A 22287-nucleotide genomic window follows, 5' to 3' on the forward strand; every position below is an offset into this window, starting at 1 on the left:
ACAAACAAGCATCTTGTATTTGGGGTAGAGTCTTTTTTTCCATCTGCACATGCTGATTTAATTTAGAGCCCCAAATATGATCTGAAAATGATGAGTCACAGCGATGACCTGCAAGTAAACTGGTGCAAACGAGCATCGATTCAACTCCAAGTCAGGGTGAAAAACCCGACATGACTCACGAGTGCACGCAGACAGATACAAGACACCAAACTCAGCGATTAATGAAATGATCAAAAACAGATCACAATAAGCTGTATGTATATATTTAATGCCATGGTAGGTAACTCATTTCTAGCTTTTCTTAGTCATAAACGCTGGTTATATATTAAAGTTTACCCAACTCCTAAACTGTCAAATACAACAGTCCTCCAATTAAAGCTACAGCACGTTTAATTCATTCATTGCAGTTGAGTAGTGTGTAGGCCTGCTGGTAATCGCTGTTGCACTGCTCCAGGATGTCCTCTAGGAAGGCTCTGCTGCAGTCAGGAAAGCTGTTCATCAGTTTCATCAAGGCCCAGTCATCGTCAGGCTCTGGAAAACACACAGGAAACACTTAGTCCTCATAGAGTCCAGTTTATTCATCATTGTTCCCATGAGACCCCTGTTGAAAGAGGCTTCTTTGACTCTCCTACAGTATCACTCTCATGCACAACAGTCGGACACGTTTCATTCTTTCCTTGTTGGGGATGAGCTAGTACCGTTTTGTTAGGACAAACACAATCTGTGAGATGAACCAAAGAGCTGAGGAAAAAGCATTTGGTTCTTTCCTCAGCTATTTAAAAATGCACTAGAACACAGGGATTTTAAAGTCGGCAGTCGCGTCTTTCAGGCAGCTCTTCTGTCTGACCACTGTTTGTATCTCCTCCCTACAGCTGCCCACACTCCTCGTGATTCTCCCTGCTACAGGCTGGTCCAGTTCCAGGCTCGGATTATCAGAAATACAGGGTAGGAGTGCGGCAGTCACACAACCAGGCAGGGGTTTAGCTCATGCAGGTAATGACAGAATGGAAAAAAAAATATATAGACTGAGGCTGGCGAACGCAGCCTGACGTGGATTGAGGATGTTGTGGGATTCCGACATGCAGAATTACCCGCAGTGGAAGTGCCAGGAGTGAAGGTTTGAGATGCTTCTGGGTATTTAAGCTTTAACCTCTGACTGGTGAAATCGCCCTGCTGTGGCTGCTTTTTGTACTGGCAGTTAGTCAAAGTATAAATAAGTGACAGAGGATGGAACATTTACTGCACAATATGACTCATTGACCTCTTTGACCTGTCAGCTGCAGTGGAGGAGAGCTGTGGTGCTACTGGACCATACTGTATGACTGTGGTAACTCAAAATCGGCTAACTAGGCTGGTAGCATGTTCATTTCAACATAAGATACGACATAGGCATGAAATGAATTGGAGCCAACCCACAAACTGTGTGACAACTTTGTGGGCTGCCTAAGTCGTGATTAAAGTGTGGAATAGGAGAAAAAACTAAATTTGGTTTACACTGGGTAGTAAAAAATAAAACAAACTGAAGAATAAATGATAGGAAAAACGAGTTTCCATTGCATGTAGCATGCACCTGTACAGCGGCAGTAAATGCTTAGGCAGCATGTAATGATGGTCTGTTTGTGCTCCTTCTCTAGTGGTGAGTGACAGGTATGTGCATGCATGGCAACCAGTCAGGTATCGGACTCAGTATGGGAATCCAATGACAGGAGGGCGGCGCTGCTCTGGCTCGGCTGCCGGCTGACAGTCAGCTGCCGAAGAATGTGTCTCTCTGCTCGACAGAAGCCTAACGACGTACAGTGGTGTGTGTTGCTGGCTTTTTATGCATGTTCTCCGTGTCCTGTCTGCAAACTACACACAAATGTGATTGCTCGATTACCAGTAATTAAAGGTTTGCCGCCAGAACAAGGGGATATACTTTCTTACTCATTCTTACAGACTCTCACACACACACACACATTTTCCACAAACTACAAGTATCAGCAGGATTTGAATGCTGGGAGCAACAGCATCACTACGTACCACGCATAACTTCCTGCCTACATATTTGAAGCACGTGAGGCCTTTGATTGAACGCAGACTAAACAGACAATCACAGTCCTTCTAAGAAAGGATGAGGTGGGCAAACTCTTGTCACATGTCTCATTTAGGTCTGGTTAACCAGTGTTGAGCCGGACTAAAAAAAAGGCGTGAGAAACCAGCTCACCAGCTTCCTCTCTGTAGTAGCTCTGCTCTGGGTCTGTTTCCAGGTGAGGGAGGGGGGGTTGGTGTCCAGGGGGGTTGGACATCTGGTGTCTAAAGTCTTCAGGGGCCATAGGGGGACGCTCCTGAACGCCTTGCTCATTTGTCTCTTTCTCGCTCCCTCTGACTCGAGCCTCGAGATTGTCCAGAAAGGTTGAGTTCACCCTGTGAAGATATAACGAATCAAAAAAACGGTTCACATAAAACAAACCAATGCAGGACTGTATAGCTTCACATGCCGGAAGGCTCGAAGGGATGTGTTTGACAGCTTTAAAAACTTCTATACCCACTGAAAGTGAGGCCGGTAAACTGCACACTTGACATGCAGCCAGCCAGTCTATATTACTGTCATTCCTAAAGGATGAACAAAATAAGTGATCCATCATGTTGGGTCCGTCTAATGTGTCTTCATGACCTTTTAGCAGAGAGTCCTCGACCTAATGCCTCCCCTTCACGTGTGCACTGATGTACTCAAAGTGTAGTCTGCTTTCATTTTGGGACAGAAACCGAAAAGAAACAGTATATAGACGTACATACCTCCGGTGTTCCAGCTCTCTGCTACTCTTCCACTCCTCTCCCTGTTTACTGTCCCCGGGCTCAAGCTGACAAAAAAGATTATTCAAAGTATAAGTGGAAAGATAGCTTAAGGTCATATGCCCTTGGGATCTGAGAAAGACATAAATTGTATCTTATCAGTATCAACAGTGTTAAGGTCAGAATCACTGGCTACAGTAAGCACACACTGTTAAGGCCATTAAACATCGGGGGTGTGACAGATGTTGAAGGTGTGTGTTAAATCCACACCTGCAAACATTCAATACTTTTTACCAGCAGTTATGTGAAAATCCAACAGTTGCAGCACTGTGTGCAGGTAGAGGATCCTGTTGACCAAGGGCAGCGTCTGGCAGTCTGAGGTAAACTGTTATTAGCGAAATTCTTTTTATATGTCAAGGTTTTTTGTTATGAAAGATAAGAACGGAAAGAGTGGATCGGGTTTGTGCTGCTTTTGTCAAGGTTGAAAGGAGTAACAAAGTTTGTTGCCTTGGTTTGGACCAAGGAGCCTCCAAAATAAATCTGACTTTTTACTCATGCTAGCAGTGGATAATACTCAATGTACACATCATTTTTGTCTGTTGACATAAAAATTCCACACGGTGCCTTTAAATGCTCTGCTGGCTTTCGAGAGGTAAGGTCACTCTCTAAGGGTCAGGGTGTGGAAATGAACGAGTGAATATTGCAACTGCAAATAGTAATAAATAGTGAAGCAAATGTACGAGCAAAGCAACAGAACAGGAGATGCCGAGTGAAGCACATATGCATGAAGAGGATTGCTGCATTAAGGTTGTGAGTGAAATAGCAGTATGAGCAATATGAAAACATGCAGAGAAAAATGACAAATGAGGAGGTAGAAGTTGAATGATTGTTGTTTCCTGTAGCAGGCACAGAGGGGATTTCTCAGAAGAATAACACGAGGATTTACTCAACCCCGATTCATACTGAGAGACGTCTATATTCTCTCTAATACAGATAGGTGTATATACTGTACACCCACATCTCCCTCGGCCTCGCTCGCTCTGTTTTCCTGTCCCGGGAAGCTAATGTGCTTATTTAGGATGGCACGAGGGGAAGAAGAAACACGGCCCACCTGTGTGAACACTGGGTGCTCCCATCCAAGCTTAGCATTAAATCTCCCAGTCAAACACACACACATCACACATGTATACACACCACAAACACGCCCACAAATTGAGGATGTGAAGGGGAGATCAATCTGTCTCATGGAGCCATTGCAGAAAGAACAACAGATCCCAGAACCACATCAAGACGTTTGACTTTTGCTGCTCCGTAGCCACAAGCTTTCATCTCCTAATCTGTGACGTTTATCTGAGAGAGCTGCAGCCTGGGAGAGTTTGGAGAAGAGAGGGGAGGGAAGGAAAGGAAACGAGGAGGGGGGGAAAAGGTAGGGAAAGGAATGTAGGCATGGGAAGGAAGAGAAAGGGGGAGACAGCACAGGAGACAAGGGAGGAAAGATGAGACAGGAGAGGAGACAATAAGATGGGAAAGAAAAGGAAACAATGTAGGCGAGCAGAGAAAAAGATGGGAGAGGAGAGGGCAGGAAGTGAGATGAGACAAAACAAGGGGAGAGGAGAGGAGACGCAAGAGGTGAGGAGACGTGATGAGAGGAGACAAAGCGAGTCGAGGCAAAGTGAGATGTCAAGGCGGGAAGAGGTGAGTCTCTGTTGCTGTCTGTAACCCTGGTTTCAGCCTGTTAGCGTAATACTGTGTGTGTGTGTGTGTGTGTGTGTGTGTGTGTGTGTGTGTGTGTGTGTGTGTGTGTGTGTGTGTGTGTGTCCCACCATAAAACAAGAGACTTCTTTATTACTGTAACTGACTGCTTTCTCTTTCTTTCTCCCCCATAGTTTGACCCAATGTCTCTCTCTCTCTCTCTCTCTCTCTCTCTCTCTCTCTCCTGGTGGAGGGTCTCTGTGAGAAAAAGAGAGAGCGAGGCAGAAGAAAGGCACAACAACAAAGAGAAAAGCCCAGAAAGAAAACATTTCCTCTGTCCACGAGGGAGCTGCGTGTGCACTTTTAACAGTGTTGTCAGTCACCACATGATCCGCTCGCAGCCCGACACTCTCCTCCTCTGGTATAACATCACTGCCAGACACGAGGCTAGGTGGAGGAGCGCAGACCCGGTTCGCACCGCGTCTGACGCCCTCGACGAAAGCTGTCAGGGCTCGCCAATACATGTGTTGTCTCCACGTTTCAGATTCACAGCAGCTACTGATTTTGAACGATTCAAAGCAGCGATTTTCACGTCAATTAAGGGGAAAGTTATTTACAATGAGGGCGACTGGTTGCCCCCTTTTGACCGACGAGGCCTATGATTGGCTGGTGAGGGGCTTGGGTTTCCTCCAGGTACTTTTACCAGCACAGGTTATTCCACACGAGTCTTCTGCAGACTCCTCAGAGCCGTGTCATGTTTTGTCTCTGTCTCTGCTCAGTGTGAACTCTGGGAAGTCCCTTGAACTCCGCCTTCCACTCGTTCCCTCCCAGGGAAACGAGCAGGCGGAGAGGAAGAGAGGCTGAGAAAAGAGCGAAGGAAGCAGAGAAAACAAAAGAGAGGGAAAGGAGCAGACAGACAGACAAACATCAAGAGGCAAGGGAGAGTAAAATCAGTGGCCTATTCCTCCGTGTGTTTCCACTTCCTTTTACTCCACCGTGGGCTTGCTGTACTGCTGTGTGCCCCGGCTCTGACCAGGAGATAATTGTGGGGGGATCTGGCTCCTGACCCCGCCCAGCCTATTGGGGATACCGCTTAATACCCGCGCTGCCCCGGACCATGAAAACTCTGCACCCCAGAGTATTTATTCAGGAAACAGCTTACAAAGGCAGATCTATTGGTGTGAATGACCACAGAGCCTCAGTCTCCGACCCCACAGCCACAGATATGAGACTCACCACTGAACCCTGGGACCCACAGAGCCAGCTACACACACCCCGATGCCGTGTATACAAACAGAGCATGTGAAAGGGCATACACACACACACACACACACACACTGTGGTTGCCGGCTTACCCTCGCGTGAGTGACTCTGCTGGATGCCAGAGGACCCGGGGTTGTCCACTCAAATCTCTGCAGAAAAGCGTCAGTCTTCCTGCAATAAACACACACATCACATCGTCTGCCTTGTGGCTACACATTTCAAAACGCCAACACACACACACACTAATAAAAAGGTATGAAGGATTATTTGTTTCCTCCGCAGGCCTGCGATGCTGACATTACTGGAGTCCCACAAGTTTGACCAAGTCTGTTTGTCCCTCTCTGACACCGCTCACCCCGTTGATGTCCCACTGCAGCTCCTTAAGCCCCGTTTCTAAATGTCTTCATTGTTTCTTCAGGTTCACACATTGGTCTGCTGTCTCTCGTTTCTCTTGTAAGGAAGCCAGAGATGCTACTTGACAAGCCGTTTCCCCTCAGAGTCGAATCTTGACTGTCAAGGTAGCGGATTTAAAGTGGTTTGGTCCAATGCTGGAGAATACAGCATGCAAAGCTTGTGCAGACATTAGAAACTCTAAGCCATTGTTCTACATTCTACACATCCAATGTATTATTTAAAAATCCCTGCTCACTTTAAAGGGGCACTCCGCTGATCTAACAAATCAACCCACTAGTCATATGCTAGCTGCTCAGCGTGTGGAAACAGCTGTGTCATGTCCTCTATGGCTCTGAAGGTATGCATAGTGACATCACCTTGTAATTTACATACGTGTCATAAATATACAAATTCCAATTAGATGGTAATCTGCATGACAAATAAAGGAAATGTTTTTTTAATAATTCACTTATTGATCAATTTCTTTAAGAGGACATTTATTTGACCAGGTGGTAAAAGTCAGTTATCCTACTAACTTTTCCTCTCGGGCCACCAGCAGGTTCAGTTTAGTTGTTACAGCATGCTTAACACTCTAAACTGAGATCGTGAACATGGTTATACCTGCTTAAAGGGACAGTCTGTAGGATTTGGAGGCTTCTGGTGGTGTGGTTGCAGATTGCAACCAACTGAATATCACTCGGCACCACGGTTTGACACTGCGCTCATCTCAGAGAACTACGGCGACTTCAGGTAACATGAAAGTGAAAGGCTCCCTCTAGAGGCAGTATTTGGTAAGTCCGTTCTGGGGCACTGTAGAAACCTAGTGGTGCAACACACCTATGACGATGTGAAGGGCTCATTCTAAGCTAAATCAATCAATCAAAGCAATTCTTGGTTTTAGGTGACAATACATGAATGAAAACATAGTAATATGTATTATATTGCATTTCTACTAATAGATTCCCTGAAATGCTACACACATGAGCATGTTAGCATTGTCCTTACACGCATGTTAGCCTGCTGACATTAGCATCGTTGAACAGCTTCACAGAGACGCTAGCACGGCTGTAGACTCTTAGCTCTTATTGCTCTTCTGTGATGGCTCTAGGATTTTTTGTTTTGTTTTTTTGTTTGGTTGGGCAATAGGTAAACAGGGGCAATCACATCATATGGTCTGCCTTCATTCTCCCCGATATTTACGACTCGTGTTGTTTTTACTTCATCTGCCAACAGAAAATACAGCTTGCTTAAACTCCAGAGATAATTATAGGTCAGCCGAGGATCATGTGCACTTCCTTTGTATAGGTCTGGAGATTGTGTCATCCGATGCAGCATAGATCCATTGCAGAGCAAGAAAGAACACAACACGACAACAACCAAGAAAACAAAACAAAAACACCCAACACAATACCGCACGGTGACAGTGATGAAGCCCAAGTTAACCTGATCCAGGGCTGACCTGACGTGATCCTGCCCGAACTGATCCCTCCTCCTCCGCTCCTCCTGTCGCTTCTTCTCCTCCAGGCGCTCCGCCTGCAACGCATCAGAGTCAGGAGTCACACCACAGCATACGATGGGATGCATGGCGTGCAGCCACCATGCAAGCTTTTTTCAACGTGGAGTTACACAATCAACCGATACAGTACAGTATAAGGGCTGCAATAGCTAAACATATGCAGCATTCTGGGGCACTGTGATTACAGATGCTGACACATGCAGTACTTGCAGTGTGGCAATCTGTTCAAGTTCATGATAACTAAAACATTCATTTCAACTTCATGAATTTAGCATTAAAAAAAGAAACAATAAAAGCAATCCATCCCAAGATAAGGTGAAATCCAATTCAATAAATAAGCCCATCAGAGGCATGTCAACAGATGTGCTATTTTATAATATTTATGTAATAGTAGAAAACACCAGGTATCACAATTAGCTGAGGTGTTGGAGATTATCAAAATTGAATAAGATCTATAAGATGTATAAAAGGGATGGAAATCACTTTCAGTCTCCTGAAATCACAGTGTATTTGTTGGATTGAGACAAAAGACTTGGTCTCGGATTATATTTTCATTTTTGAGATGGTATCCTGACACCGCTGCCGTGAGCAGCCCGACCATACAGTATGCATTTACTGTAAAACAAATTAAAGCGCCTGCCTGAGTCCAGGAGCAGGGATGAGCTGTAGTATACTCTTTTTTAGTGGTTTGAATGCTCAATCATTTTCCACCCAGCATTCATCTGCCCTTGCATCCCCAAATTCTCCCAAAACAAAGTGGGTCGGAATGGATTCCCGACCCAGAGGCATGTTTTTGCCGGCCCTTGTTGTTATTTGCTGGATTACCACGACATTCCTATGGCTTCTTAGAGGTTATGGAGCAACAGGAAAAGGTCTGTGGAATACCGCTCTGGTCCTCACCATTAATGATCCTTCTACATAACTAAAGCAGACTGTTAACCACTATTAGACCATAAGCGGGGCCAGGCGTGGAGTGGAACATGTCTGAGCAATGAATGGGGAGCCGTCTTTGGTTCCTGGAAACCCACGAGGCCATTAATCAGGAGGTTCTCAAGGCTTTAATGCGGGTGGGGGTGTGAGGGAGACTCTGCTCTGACACAGCTCATGCTGATGCTTGTCTCTACTGACATCTAGAGGCTATAAATAATATTGGAGACTAACCTCCACCACGCAGTGGAAGGGTGACATGAAGAGTAAAATGTTTCACTTGGTCTGGACATCTTGGTATCAATACCAACCATTATTATTATATACCCTTAAAAAAGTTTTTTTTTTTTTTTTTGGTTCCCATCCCAATCTGTGTTTGCAGCGTGCTTCTGTATTTGGTTGTGTTTTCTATATATGCAGTGAATTATGTAATGCTGCATTAACTGTTGGTGAAGATGCTTTCTTCATTCTCTTTGCAGTGTGTTTGCAGTGTGTTTAGCTCTCAGGGCCACTGCAGACGATGCCTCCATTCTTCCTGAGAGCACACTTGTTATTCCCTCAGTGTCCACTTTATTAAAGACACCTGTACAGTCTAATGAAATCAAATGCAAGTCTTCTGCTATAAAGTCTAATTTCATTTTCATTCTCAGTACTTTTACATCAAGGCTTTGCCGTTTGTCTTTGACTTTTATTAAATCCCACAATTAATAATCTCTTAAATGGCACTGTAAATTGTATTCTTGTGCTATATTCCGGTCCTATATTTTAGCTTGTTTTGCTTTTTTATTATCTTGGCTCTTTCATGTGTTTCAATGTTCTTTTGTAGTATATTTCTTTTTCACTTTGTGTCGATACTTTTGATGTTTCATGTGAAGCACTTTGAGCTTCCTCGTTGCTGAATGTGCTAAATAAATAAAGCTTAATGATGCCTGTCATGTTCAATAATCATATAATCAGGAATTACAAAACATTAGATCACTGGTTCTCAAACTGGGGGTCGGGACGGGTTCCCCCCAAGTGGGCCGCTAAATAATTTCCGTGGGTTGCCAAATGGTCGAAAAAACAAAACATATTGAAAATAAAATAACATATTTTAGCCTGGGGAATGTTTTTTACATTACATCGCCTGTACCAGTGATATAATTGGCCTTACAATAGATATTAATTGAGTGTGAATGTGAGAGTCAAAGGGTGCCTGCATGAGTTTCTGACGGAGGATTCCCAGAGAAAAATCCAGCACATTGGGGTCGCCTAGGGGTCGTAAACACCAACCTGATGAACACAAGGGGTCGCGACGTGAAAAGGTTGAGAACTACATTAGATAGACAACGTTAACATTAACTATGACCATATAATTGAAGTTCCACATTTCCGACACCAAAACACGGAACATTCTAAACTCTGTGAGACAGATGTTACAGCAGCTCACTCAAGCTGGTCATTTGCATTTCAGCACTGTGTTTGACTGGCAGGTGAATTTTCTGGAGCCTGTTTGTGCCATTCAACAACTACAAATAGGGACGGAAAGAGGCAGAAATATGAACTCATAGACCATAATGCAACGCAGCCACAAGGCCCGCCATATATCAGCAACTTTGCTGGAAAAACACCAACTATTGCGACTGCTATTGCTCTTTACACCTACTCTCCCAAGCCGTGGTTTAGTGCAGCACATTCCTCACATGGAACTCTGGGGTTTGTCAGAAAGCACTCTGGGAAATACAGGAAATCACTGTGCTGACTGAAATACAAACATATTAGATGGGTTGAGGCTCCGTTTTTAAAAGAACTCCCTAAAGGGTGTTTAATATATGAAATGTGTTTAATGGTTGATTTTCCTCATATTGTAGAATAGAAGGGGTGGCGAGTGATTTAAGGCATTTTTTACACTGAAAGAAGCTTTTGCTAAAAGGCCAAAGTACATATCATTCTTGTTGTTTTAATCTCGGTCTCACCTTCTCCCTCTGTTGATCTTTCTTCTTCTGGTTCTCCGCCTCCTCCTCTTGTCTCCTCCTCTTGTCCAACTCGTCCTGCCTCAGCTTGAAACAACAAGTCACATTAAATGTATCATATAGAAAGGAAAAGAATGAGGTAACACTCTGAAACATCTTTCCTGCATCTCAAACACGGTGTGTTAAAATTAGGGGCAATATAGCAAAAAATATCTACTATTTACTAGATATTTGAGTCATATGCTTGTTAATATGGTTAATATGAAGTCAGATGAAATAATTGCGTATCACAATATCTCAATATGTTATTTAATCTAGATGTGTTTCCACTGAAAGATGATACATTATTCCATTGAATTATCGCCCAGCCTTACAATACAATACAATGTATACTTTATATTCACAGACTACGTAAGAGTGACTGATAAAAGATGTTTTATGTGAATATGAACTGACTGGATGAACAGGGTGTGTGGTTGCTACAGTAAATGTGTGATTGAGCACCTTCTTCTGCAGTTTGGAGGAACGTAAGTCTCTACTCTGCTTCTCTCTGGCTCCAGCCAATGTTGCACTACCACCTTAATAACACAAACAGCATACAACATATCAGTGAGTAAGCATGTGCATAATAACGATGAAAAGAATAACGTTATACAAATGGTTGAAGGTGATTGATGAGTGTGTTGGTTTACCCAGCTTCTCTGGATTCAGCTGCACAGTCTGGGCTCTGTTTGCCTCCTTCCATCTCTGAAGACCCTCCTCTTCTTCCTGAGCCACTACAGCAAAGCAAAGCTTCATTACTCGGGAAAGACATTTCAATATGGAAGAAGATCAAATGATATGAGGAAAAACGAAAGCAGCAGTGTCAGCCTACTCATTTTGAGCTTGTTGTGCCGAGCTTCCTTTGGTGGGATCATGGTGAATGCACCTAAGCTGAGAAAAGACAGAGACGGCTTGTTAAGGACTACAAAGGCTGCGGACGCTTAAACACTCAAATGTGCCTGCAGCATCAAACGTGGTCAAATGTTGAGACAGAATGCCTGGTGAGTCTTGTCTCCTAATTACAGTGGTTCATGTGGTTAATTTGCTACTGTATTTGTTGGTCAAGCACCTGTATGCAATGTTTGTAAAGAAAATAAAAATATCAAAGTGTTTCTATAATGCAGCAAAATAAGGCATCAAAACACTTTCATTTTGGTGTACCTCATATCACACATCATCTTTTTAGTTCAAAACATACAGGTTTTTGTGCTCTGATGAGGGTTATTCTTATTCATAAGGTTATTTTAAACTCTTTTGGAAAACGTAGACATGTAGATACTTTTCTGGTCTTCTGAAACTACATTTGATTTGCACTTAAAAAAAACTTAATGCCAGCATGTGGTGGAATTTTTGTCACAAACGCGTATCATCTAAAAATGTAGAGTTTCCATTTCATAATTTTACGTTGACCCCATTATACAGGGTCGCCCATAAAGTTGGAATAATTTGCAAATGTTTTGTCTTTTATACTTTTCTATCTTTTTTTAAACAAATGCATGAATTAATTTCACCTGGGTCATTGTGGCACATAATGTAATCATTGCACCTGGTCAAAAGTGGTGGCTGATGCATTTAAATAGGATTAAACAAAGGATATTTGAAAACGAAATATTCCAACTTTATGGGCAACAGTGTATATTTCAGAAGAAAAACATTTAATCCACTTCATTAATATGTCAGCCATGGTTGTGACTTTCTTTAAAAATTAAGATTTTATATTAAACATGTATAGTCATGCCATGAAATGTCATTCATTTATATAGATTATAAAACACATCTGTATACAAAGCAGCTAAAAGGCTGCTTTCATGAAAGAAATCCAAGTAGGAATTGGCGCGTTCAACTGAAATAGGACTCTGGAATTAAGCTCCAAGCACCTGTTGTTTCTCCTATAAACGTGAACATAACATTGTTTTATTGTTGCCATTTTTTAAGACTATTGTTTTTCTATCCCATAATTTAAGAAAATGTGTTTCCTTCCTCTCATTCACGGCACATAGCAAAAATAAAACACAAAGGTATCACTGGGATTTCCGGGAAACAGTGAAGGCATCGTTTCTGTTTCCAACCACGGGAAACGAAAGTGAAAGTGAGTAAACGATTAGGCTACATATTAAAATAATAAACAGACATATACATGAGTTGTACTGATGGAATATTAAAGGAACAGAGTAAATGTTGATTAATTCGATGTTTGATTTATTTATGATTGTATACTTTTAGTAAAATTAGTTTGTTACTTACTACTGTGGCTGCCCGGATGTCGCTTGTGAATTCCCGCCGTCAGCTGCATCTCCGCCGGGCTCGCCAGATGTCTGATAACCTCCAGATGTTCCTGATGCGCTGCCCTTGAGGTTTCTAGTGTCTCTTTGGTTGCCGTCGGGATCCATTACTGCCAGGCTCAGAGCCAGAGGTGATGTCTGACTGAAACAGGTTGAGCTTCAATCCTCGTTAGCGACTGTACAGCAGTGGGAGGGTTTTAACGCAATAGCGCCATCTGCTGGTAAAACAGCGCTGTTTTATTAAAGGGACAAGCTGTAAAGCACCGGACAACATGTACACATGTATGATATAACATACTGCCATTGTACAGTGTAATAGTCAGCACAAATGCATTCATTTTTTTAAGTCAGTTTTGTAATTTATGACTTCTGCAACAAACTCTCATTACATTACCTTCATAAAGAAAAACCAGGCTACGGAAAACCCAGTGCCCAGAAATAGTGGTTTTAAAATCTAATCGGAGAGAGATTTGATTGCCCTGATAATATGATCCCGTGGCTTAATGTTTAATCTTATTTAATGACACTTGGCAGTCTGAATTCATGAGCGATCACTTTCATAAACAATTAATCATTTGACAAAAAAGAAGCTCCTCCTCACATTTGAAACTTCTCAGGCAGAAATTCAAAGCATTTGCTGTTTCAAGCCTCTCTTGTTTGTTTTTCTAGGAGTGTAAACTGAATATCTTTGGGTTTTGGAAAGTTGGTCAGACAAAACAACATTTTTGGAGATGTTACCTTATATAGATATATCAATTAATCATGAGATCTGATACCAGTTCCAGCTCAAAATGACATGGACAAACACACAAAAATGAAAAACATTTCTTCAAAAACCCATTTATTGTGGGTTGTATTAGGACTTAACAAGCATCATATTTGTTATAAACCAACAGAATGGATGAATATTTCTTGGCAGGACATACTGGTTGGACACACACACACACGGGAAGAACAATTAAATACACTGATCATGTAAGAAGAGTCCTCGTTTAAATGCTAGAAATGACAATGTCAGTTCACATATTACGCATGTTGTGCTCCATAAAGTAAAAGTTCATGGTATGCATGGCCAATCCACTAACATGCTGATGTGTTTCATTAGTGAAAAACAGGCAACTCTTAAGTGTGGTTTTTAATCTGGGACTAAAACATAAAATGTTGCCTGAGGTTGTTAAAACATTACAAGACAAAAGGAGGTGACAAGAATCGAACGATGACTTTGATACAAAACGAATAAGGCAGTGAGGGTCCCGAGGGTCCGGGGGCTCCCTCACACACAGTCTGTCCCTCAAGTGTTGCACAGATGACCAACAAATACTGACAAACGTACTCTCTTCAGGGGGACCTAGTGCAATTAGAGTAAACAAGGTCACTGAGCCATCAGGGTCGGTCCTGGAGACTGTTGATGTTTGCGTCCTGTTTTTTCACTGTCACAAGTACGGCTGTCTACCAGCGATGCATTAACAGGAAAGATGGCCTACACTGATCAGAAGCCTCCGCTCCCTTTCCTTCTGGACAAGGCACCCTGCTGGGTCAGACTGCAGAGATAGGGAATGACTTGGTTTGAGTCTTTAGACCTCCTGGAGTCCTGGGCACGCTCCTTCCTGTTCCAGTGCTAACTCCAGTAGTTGTGTAGATGTCTTTGTGTGCAGGTGTGTGTGTGTGTGTGTGTTGAGGCTGGGAGGTGAGATCACAGTTTGGGCGGGTTAGCTAGCTTCATCTTCAGGTTCTCGGCCAGCTTGTCCAGGAAATCAAAGGTGTTCAAGTAGTCAGCAGGTGTCACCCTGCAAACAGAGGAAACAAGGAGAAAGGATTGAGTCTGCTTTATCATTACTTCAGGGAAGTTCAGGGTGCAGAATACGTGCATTTTCATGAAAAGCAGTATTGAAGAATGATGTTTTGTGACCGAAATCGAGTAGTTTGCATCTTTTATTTGTTTATGCTGCTTGATAGCTTGTAACTGGGATTTGTTTGGTAGATAGTGAAAGGAAGCTCCAGGCTCTGGATTACATCTAAAATCCTCAAACACTGGACCATGTTTGCTCAAAACTCTCACTCTCTGTACCGACATGTCTGCAATGAGCTGGAGTTTTCAGGTTTTTTGCATGACAGCAATTGGCTTTTTAATTTATGACGTACCAAATGTAGCCCGTGGTACGTTTGAATCTCAGATTTTAGGGAGGTGCACAGATACCTTTACCTTCAGTAGAGGAATGTGAAAACACATCTAGTGACAAACTTTGCATCGGTACAATTCAGTGTAGTCAAGGCCAGACCTTTACAGAGAGTTAGATAATTCAGAGACTAACTTTGCCAGGCCTTTGATGCAGATCGCCAAATCCTTTGTCATGAAACCAGCCTCGATGGTCTCGATGCAAACAGCCTCCAGTGCCTCGGAGAAGACTCGCAGCTCTGCGTTGTTGTCCAGCTTTGCCCGGTGAAGCAGGCCCTGCGTCCATGCGAAGATGGAGGCTGCAGCACAAGCGCAAACAGGGTAGGAGAAGGTTTTTACTAAATTAATACATACATACATAGCATAATATATACATATTATATTAATAGAAGCCTTGTTTTTTATAGTTATGTTTGGGTAAATGCTCATGTCGATGCATAACATTTTTACCTATGGGATTGGTGGAGGTCTCCTTCCCCTGCTGGTGTTGTCTGTAATGGCGAGTCACTGTGCCGTGGGCGGCCTCAGACTCCACAGTGCGACCATCAGGACAGATAAGCACGCTGGTCATCATACCGAGGGAGCCGTAGCCTGAAACAGAGGCACACAAAACCACATGACCAACAGAATATCTTCAAACATAAGATTACAAAATCAGCAGTCTCCTTTTTTTCCTGATCAATGGAAAAGTTTCTACATAGTTCTTTACATTATTTCTGATGTGAATGCGTTGTTTCTTTCTACCAACCTTGTGCCACAGAGTCCGACTGAACGTCTCCATCGTAGTTCTTGCAGGCCCAAATGAAGCCTCCCTCAGATTTCATGGCCTGGGCCACCATGTCATCTATCAGACGGTGCTCGTACCAGATGCCTTTGGCCTCAAACTTAGCTTGGTATTCCCTGGACACACAAGAAGGCAGACAACTCCTCTAATTTCTGGTATAGAATTGTGTGTACTTGTTAAAGACACAGAGAGGGAGAGAGGTTCGGTGTGCATGTGAGAGTCCTAGAAGTCCTTACTTCTCGTAGATCTCCTGGAAGATGTCTTTGAAGCGACCGTCGTACTTCTTCAGGATGGTGTTCTTGGTGCTGAGGTAGAGAGCCATCTCTTTGGACAAAGCCATCTGGAAGGAGCTGTGGGCAAATTCTCTGATGGACTTATCCGTATTGTACATCCCCATAGCTACACCACCTGTGCCTGGACAGACAGAAATATATACGTGACGTACAGTACAACCGCATATACATATACCATCACATACACATGTATACATCTGAATGCAAATCTTCATTTTAGTATGGGACCCACATTCCCACCTGGCTTGAATCACCACATGTGAAGGATGTGGTGAGGGGTCGAGAGCATGACAATGTTCTTACCCTCGAACTCATGGATGACATATTTAACTGGCTCTCCGTTTTTGGGTGTGTAGGTCATCTCCACTTTGCCGGGCCCAGGCACAACAAAGTCCGTGGCCTTGTACTGTGGGGAGCACATGGAGAAAGTCAAGAGGTTAATCATACTACAACATTGCCGTTTGTACTCAACTTAACGACACAGGCGTTACAGACAGAAGGTATGAAGCATGTCCAATAAAAATGTGTGAGATCAAAGTTCAAATAACATGACCAAGCTAGTTGTTAACACCAGGAGGAAGAGGCTGTCATCACCAGTGGTGTCAGCAGACTATATAGTATGTATATCTGTGACATCCATGTGTTATTATGCAACTAGTAGCGACCATTTGCCTCTTGACTTGCATGACTCTCCCCTGAGGGGGGAATGTTGACTTTGGCACATTGCCTCAAGCTAACTTATGGTTTAACTCTGTGACGTTGCTGCAACTTGTCCTGGTCTAAAGGACAGCAGAGGAAATAGAATTATTGCCAAGTCTCTCCTGACAACCCGACAATGTCTCAATCACCATAACTCACTCTGCTCAGTCAGCTTGTCAGGAACAGGAACAAGGAAAATTAACATGAGTGCACATACTCTTCATTATCAACAGAGCAAATTGGCCAACTGACTCCTCGTGAACCGATAGCGTACCTGATCTCCATGAGCGTGTCTGCCAATGATGATGGGTTTGATCCAGCCAGGCACCAGGCGGGGGATGTTCTTGCAGAGGATGGCCTCCCTGAACACTGTACCTCCCAGGATGTTACGGATAGTGCCGTTGGGGGAACGCCACATCTGCTTAAGCTTGAACTCCTCCACGCGCTTCTCATCGGGCGTGATGGTGGCGCACTTGATGCCCACGTTGTAGCGCTGGACTGCCTCAGCCGCCTCAACCGTGACCCGGTCGTCTGTTGCATCTCGGCTCTCCATACCGAGGTCATAGCTTTGCAGGGAAACAAAGAGTTTAAATGAATGGTTATGGAGAGAAAACATCCAAAATATCCTGGCAATGCAGTCTTTTCTGAACATCAGCCAATATAATTCCGAAGTTACAAAAACAATAATTTTCAATTCTTAGTTTCAGCCATATAAACACATCTTAATCCTTTTTATGGTTAACAAACATACCAAACTACGGGGCGTATCACAGTTAATAACCAACTTTGACAAAGTAAAATATTGTCAAAGGTTTCTGGATTTTGATCTGGAAATATTTGATCAAAGGGCAAATAAACAAGCCTAAATCTGCCAAATACTGAATGGCAGCTCCTACTTCTTGACACTTTGTGATACTTAATTCTACAGATATATTTCAGTCAGTAGTGCAAAAGATTAATATTTGTGTGGCTATAAATATGAAAGTATGGAGAGATGGATGGAGAAAATGTATCCAGTCATGGAGACCGTTCATAACCTTAACAGCAGAGGCACGCAACGCCATAAACACAGGCACCCTGTTTCAAAGACAACGATTATTTACGCTACAATTATTCATACAGTTGCACAGCTGGCCTGCAGCACAACACAGCAATAAAAGTGACGATTCTCCACTGGTGCAGTTGGCTGGAAGCTAGTCTGTAAATGTTACTGTACAATGGCTGCGATGTGCAACATAACCACTGTGTCAAAGGACATGATCGACATTAATCAATAGTGAAGTTGCTGAGCTTGTGCCCAGCTTAAAGGAATAATTCCACTTACTGCCGGGGCTTTATGCACTCCACATCCCAGCTAATTATATTCCTTGACAGACCTGACAGTGTTTGCATGAAGAATAGCCATCCTGGCCTAGATTGTGCACAGTGCTGTGCTTACTCTTCTGTTACCCATCTAAGTGAGAAGGAGATCTGCAAAACCAGCCAGCACCACACAGACAAAGGAAACAAGGAATTAATTGTGCAAGGACGGCTGGCTCTCTGTCAACAGAACTGGAAAGGCTGCTAAACTTGTTGTACTTGTGCAGGAGGAGGAACCGAGCACACTATTCAGGTGATGGAGTCTAATTCATCTGACTAACTAGGTTCAGTTTGGTTCTAACATTTCCTTCAAGTGTTGTGCTGCGTGCTTTTTTCCGTGAATCTGTTGGCATTGTTGGAAAGCAGCCATGACCTTTTACCCACATTCTTCCTCCCCTTCCCCCGAAAACCTAAAACCAAGCCACAACATGACAATGGTCAACAAGTACATAAGAGAGAGAGAAAGGGAGAGAATGGGAAGCTTCAACTGTTTCAGGTTTAACAACAATGTCGTCCTGGTCTGTTCTTATGTGTTTGATTGTAATCTTGTGTGTCTGTTCAACCTTTAACACATATAAACAAGTGGATGCATTCCTAGGACACTTCAGGAAACCTGAACCAGCTTAAATCTGAATGCACACATAGGTTTATCCTTCTAAAATCTGAACATACTATACATTTACCGACAAGTGAGTTTACAATAAGTGACATTTCTGTCATGTTGTGAAACGATCCCATCTGAAAAAGGAAGCTAACGTTTAAAGACTGGCTATCTGTTCTGTGAAGATATGATTCATAATGAGGGGTGGAAACATGAGGTAGTTGAACTACACATGAAAAAGGTCATGGAAATAACAAATAACGAACAAAGTCCATGTAAGAGATAAGAGGCACAGTGAGGCCAAACAAAGAAACCGATGCTCCCATTATTTATTCACTGGAAAATTGTTTTCTCTGTGAAAATATTTACTGTAAATAAACCAACCAATCAGTTTCAGTATCAGCCAATAAAACACCTATTTGAAGCATCCCTAATCAGAACTATCAGGGATTTTAGTTCCTGATCAGGAGAAAACATATTACACTGCTACCATTCCAATGCTTTTCTGATGTGGGCGTGATCATCACATTGTGTACTTATACACTGTACCTATCCCTTTGTAGGCAAGGCTTTGTGGAGACCCTGTCAGGTAAAAGGCCCGGGGTTTCTGTGACTCACTGTTGACACTCCACTGGGGCAGGATAAACAAGCCACACTAGAAATCCCAGCACCGCAGGAACTTCCACTTCATTTTCTCTTTGTGCTGAGTCATGCTAGTTCTGACTACTTGGAGCATTCGTTACCACACTTACCCCTTCCCTCGTGTAAAAAGGAAAGCAGCCATTCGATGACAGAATGCATATTTGGCAAACTCAGGAACTAACATTTTAAAACACAAAAAAAACCTAGTGTAGGGCTGACAGAAAGTCCTGAACATGAAGGCAACCGAAATACAAAGTCGATTTACAGTGCCGTGCATGCCCTGAGGTGTATTCACCTGTGCAGGTCGAGCTCCAGATACGGGAAGATGAGTTTCTCCTTAATGAGCTCCCAGATGACTCGAGTCATCTCATCTCCCTGCATCTCCACCACAGAGCCTGCCTTGATCTTCTGAGACATCTTTGAGCCTGGTGGTGGACACGGGGGACGAACACATCGACATTTAAGAGAAGAAGGAAAAAGAGACAAAGAGAGATGGGGTCAGCAGATATATAGTGGTATCTAGCTAGAATAACATACATTTGCAGGTTGAGATTTGCCCATTATCACTGTAAAATTAATCTTAATCTTGGTCTGATGAAATAAAGATAAATACTGGCACTGTGTTTTCCCTTTGTACTCATTGAATTTTAAAAATGTGTTTAGCAATTACACTAAAAAGTTTATTAAATTATTTAAAAACAGATGTCTGTAGTTGTAGCCCTTCTCTCAGTTAGGCGAAACCACAGAAAGTTCCTCTCTGCATAACAGTGCAGGCTCAATGAATGAATTCATTCATAACATGAACAAGGAGTAGTCAGACCAGTGACTCAGCATTAACGCACTCCAACTGATTTACTTAATAATCCTCCTAAATCTGTCTAAGGAACCCAGACAAAAGGCCCTGCAGCGTATGTGTAACCAATACCAACACATCTTAAGTGCCTTTCAATTAATCGTTAATGACTTAATCCTGTTTATTCTATTAATGTAGCCTACGTGATACAACGTCCTCTAACATGGGCATGCGTCCTCACTTGGTCCTTGAGTTTCTCAAGTTTCACAACTTGCAGATTTCTATCTTTTTTTGGTGAAAATGACCTACATAGTGGGCTGACTGATAATCGCATGATGGGGAGGAGACTGCTGCGACTGCCAAAGGCAGGGTGTTGTGTCAGCGGGGCAGACGAGGAATGCAGACCGTTAACATAGCACATAACGTAGTTTACATAAACGCAGCTCTACCACTAAATGATAGGGTGACACACGAAGACAGGAAGGAGATTTATTAGACTATAAGCCTTACTGGCCATTAAAGAGTCGAGTTGCTATACATACGACTGAATTTGATAAAAAAATCCCCGACCCCCTGCACGATAATAGCTTGAACCTGTTCGTACAGGAAGTACATCATTTGAGCTTTAACTGTTGTTTGGTTCAACGGTTTCTAGCACGACTGTGGCTAACCAGTGAAGCAACACAATGAGATAAGCATTATATTGCATTGTCCTTCGTCTGCAATACGCACCGTTTCAGTTTATGTGTCAAAGGCATACCTTGTTCGGTTTAAAGGTCCACGACGGAGCGAGCGACGACGAGAGCGGGCAGACTGGTGAAGGCTGAAAGCGGTCTCAGCTGAAAGCGGTCTCAGCTGAGAGGTGCGGCAGGTACCCGGCGGCTTCCACTTCCTGACATCGCCGATAAGATACTAGCCAATCAGGAGGGAGTAAAAAAAACAGGCACCAATCAGAGAAGCCCACAGAGCCAATGGGGCGTGGTTTGTGTGGGCGGGGTTTGCAAACGTGGCTCGCTGATTGGTCCGGCATACATTGCGCTATTCTGCCACATAGACTGGAGATTCATTGAATCTGAGTGATTACTTAAAACTGAATGTTATGTCATCCCCTTCACACACTCTCGTGAGCACTTTATTCAGTTTTAATCTTTGTTTATTTTATATCACTACAAAAATGATACTGTCTAGTTCAGTATGTCTCATTAAAATAATATACAATAAAGATAAGTAAGAACTTAATCAGAATCATCTTTATTGGCCAAGTACACATACTAGGGCATACACATTATGACACTGAAAAGAAGATAAAAACGTGAATATTTAACTACTTACTGTCTTCCATGGGTTATCATTAGGCTACTTTGGTGAACTTGAGTAGCTGGTTGTTTAAATAGAGAACTCTCATGGCCAGATTAAACTGTTATGGGGCCCAAGGGCAAAGATTTGCTGTGCCACCCCCTTTAATTTGATGCGTTTATAATAATAATAATAATAATAATAATAATAATAATAATAATAATAATAATAATAATAATAACAATAATAATAATACATTTTATTTATAGGCCCCTTTCTGAGCACCCAAGGACACTGCACAGTGAATAGTGAAAAGTACAAAACAAACAATAAGTTAAAATTAGACAATTGCATTTAAGACAGTTAATATTTCGACAGTTTATCAGATTGTTCATATAAAATCACTTTAAATGTAAACATCAGTTTTGCATTTTTCACAAGGAACCTTGTGGACAATCATCTCATTAAAACTAATGAAAGGCAAAATGTAAAGTTACTCCTTAGAGCTGATGAAGAACTGAAAATGATGATGATGACCCCTAGACCCTAGAGTGCAGTCTTGTTCTTATTAATTATTTTTTCACTATAATCTGTTTTAGTTGATGACCTGATTATTTTGGGATAATTTAAGTTTTAGGCATACAGTCGCCTGTAAATATATTTAGTTACATTTCACCACTAACAGGAAAACAGACTTCAAAAAAGAGTCAATCGCATTTACAGCCTGGTACAAAATAGCTAATATCCCCATTCATGACAACTGACATTTTATGTTATGCATATTTAAGAGCGTGGTTTGAGGTGA

General features: G+C 42.6%; 2 protein-coding genes across 6 annotated transcripts in view; both read right to left on the reverse strand.

Moving 5' to 3' along the window:
• Positions 1 to 251: 251 nt before the first annotated feature.
• epsti1 (epithelial stromal interaction 1) lies at positions 252 to 13039 on the reverse strand. 3 transcript variants are annotated; one of them, XM_084023437.1, is made up of 10 exons: positions 12802 to 13039; positions 11390 to 11448; positions 11208 to 11291; positions 11020 to 11093; positions 10519 to 10602; positions 7532 to 7653; positions 5820 to 5898; positions 2776 to 2840; positions 2204 to 2403; positions 252 to 531 (listed from the first exon to the last, which is right to left on the reverse strand). In XM_084023437.1, the coding sequence occupies exons 1-10, from the start codon at positions 12945 to 12947 to the stop codon at positions 395 to 397; spliced, it is 1050 nt and encodes a 349-aa protein (XP_083879563.1). In that variant the 5' UTR covers positions 12948 to 13039; the 3' UTR covers positions 252 to 394. The 3 variants fall into 3 exon arrangements, with proteins under 3 accessions (XP_083879563.1, XP_083879564.1, XP_083879565.1); XM_084023438.1 differs by having other exon boundaries at positions 7580 to 7653; positions 12802 to 13037; XM_084023439.1 differs by having other exon boundaries at positions 11390 to 11443; positions 12802 to 12998.
• A 639-nt stretch (positions 13040 to 13678) lies between these two features.
• The window catches only part of idh1 (isocitrate dehydrogenase (NADP(+)) 1), a 183374-nt gene continuing 174765 nt past the window's right edge, over positions 13679 to 22287 (reverse strand). Inside the window, exons 1-9 of one of the 3 annotated variants that reach the window (XM_084023433.1) lie at positions 20947 to 21083; positions 19689 to 19818; positions 17066 to 17357; positions 16396 to 16498; positions 16036 to 16213; positions 15764 to 15915; positions 15466 to 15606; positions 15152 to 15314; positions 13679 to 14626 (exon numbers count right to left, since the gene is read on the reverse strand). In XM_084023433.1, the coding sequence (XP_083879559.1) occupies positions 14533 to 14626; positions 15152 to 15314; positions 15466 to 15606; positions 15764 to 15915; positions 16036 to 16213; positions 16396 to 16498; positions 17066 to 17357; positions 19689 to 19810 (1245 nt within the window). In that variant the 5' untranslated portion in view covers positions 19811 to 19818; positions 20947 to 21083 and the 3' untranslated portion in view covers positions 13679 to 14532. Of the gene's footprint in view, positions 14627 to 15151; positions 15315 to 15465; positions 15607 to 15763; positions 15916 to 16035; positions 16214 to 16395; positions 16499 to 17065; positions 17358 to 19688; positions 19819 to 20816; positions 20823 to 20946; positions 21084 to 22287 lie in introns of those variants that run through there. The other 2 variants (XM_084023435.1, XM_084023434.1) reach the window with 2 other exon arrangements.

The sequence above is a fragment of the Eutrigla gurnardus genome, assembly GCF_963514095.1.
Source record: "Eutrigla gurnardus genome assembly, chromosome: 12".
NCBI classification, from domain to species: Eukaryota; Metazoa; Chordata; class Actinopteri; order Perciformes; family Triglidae; genus Eutrigla; species Eutrigla gurnardus.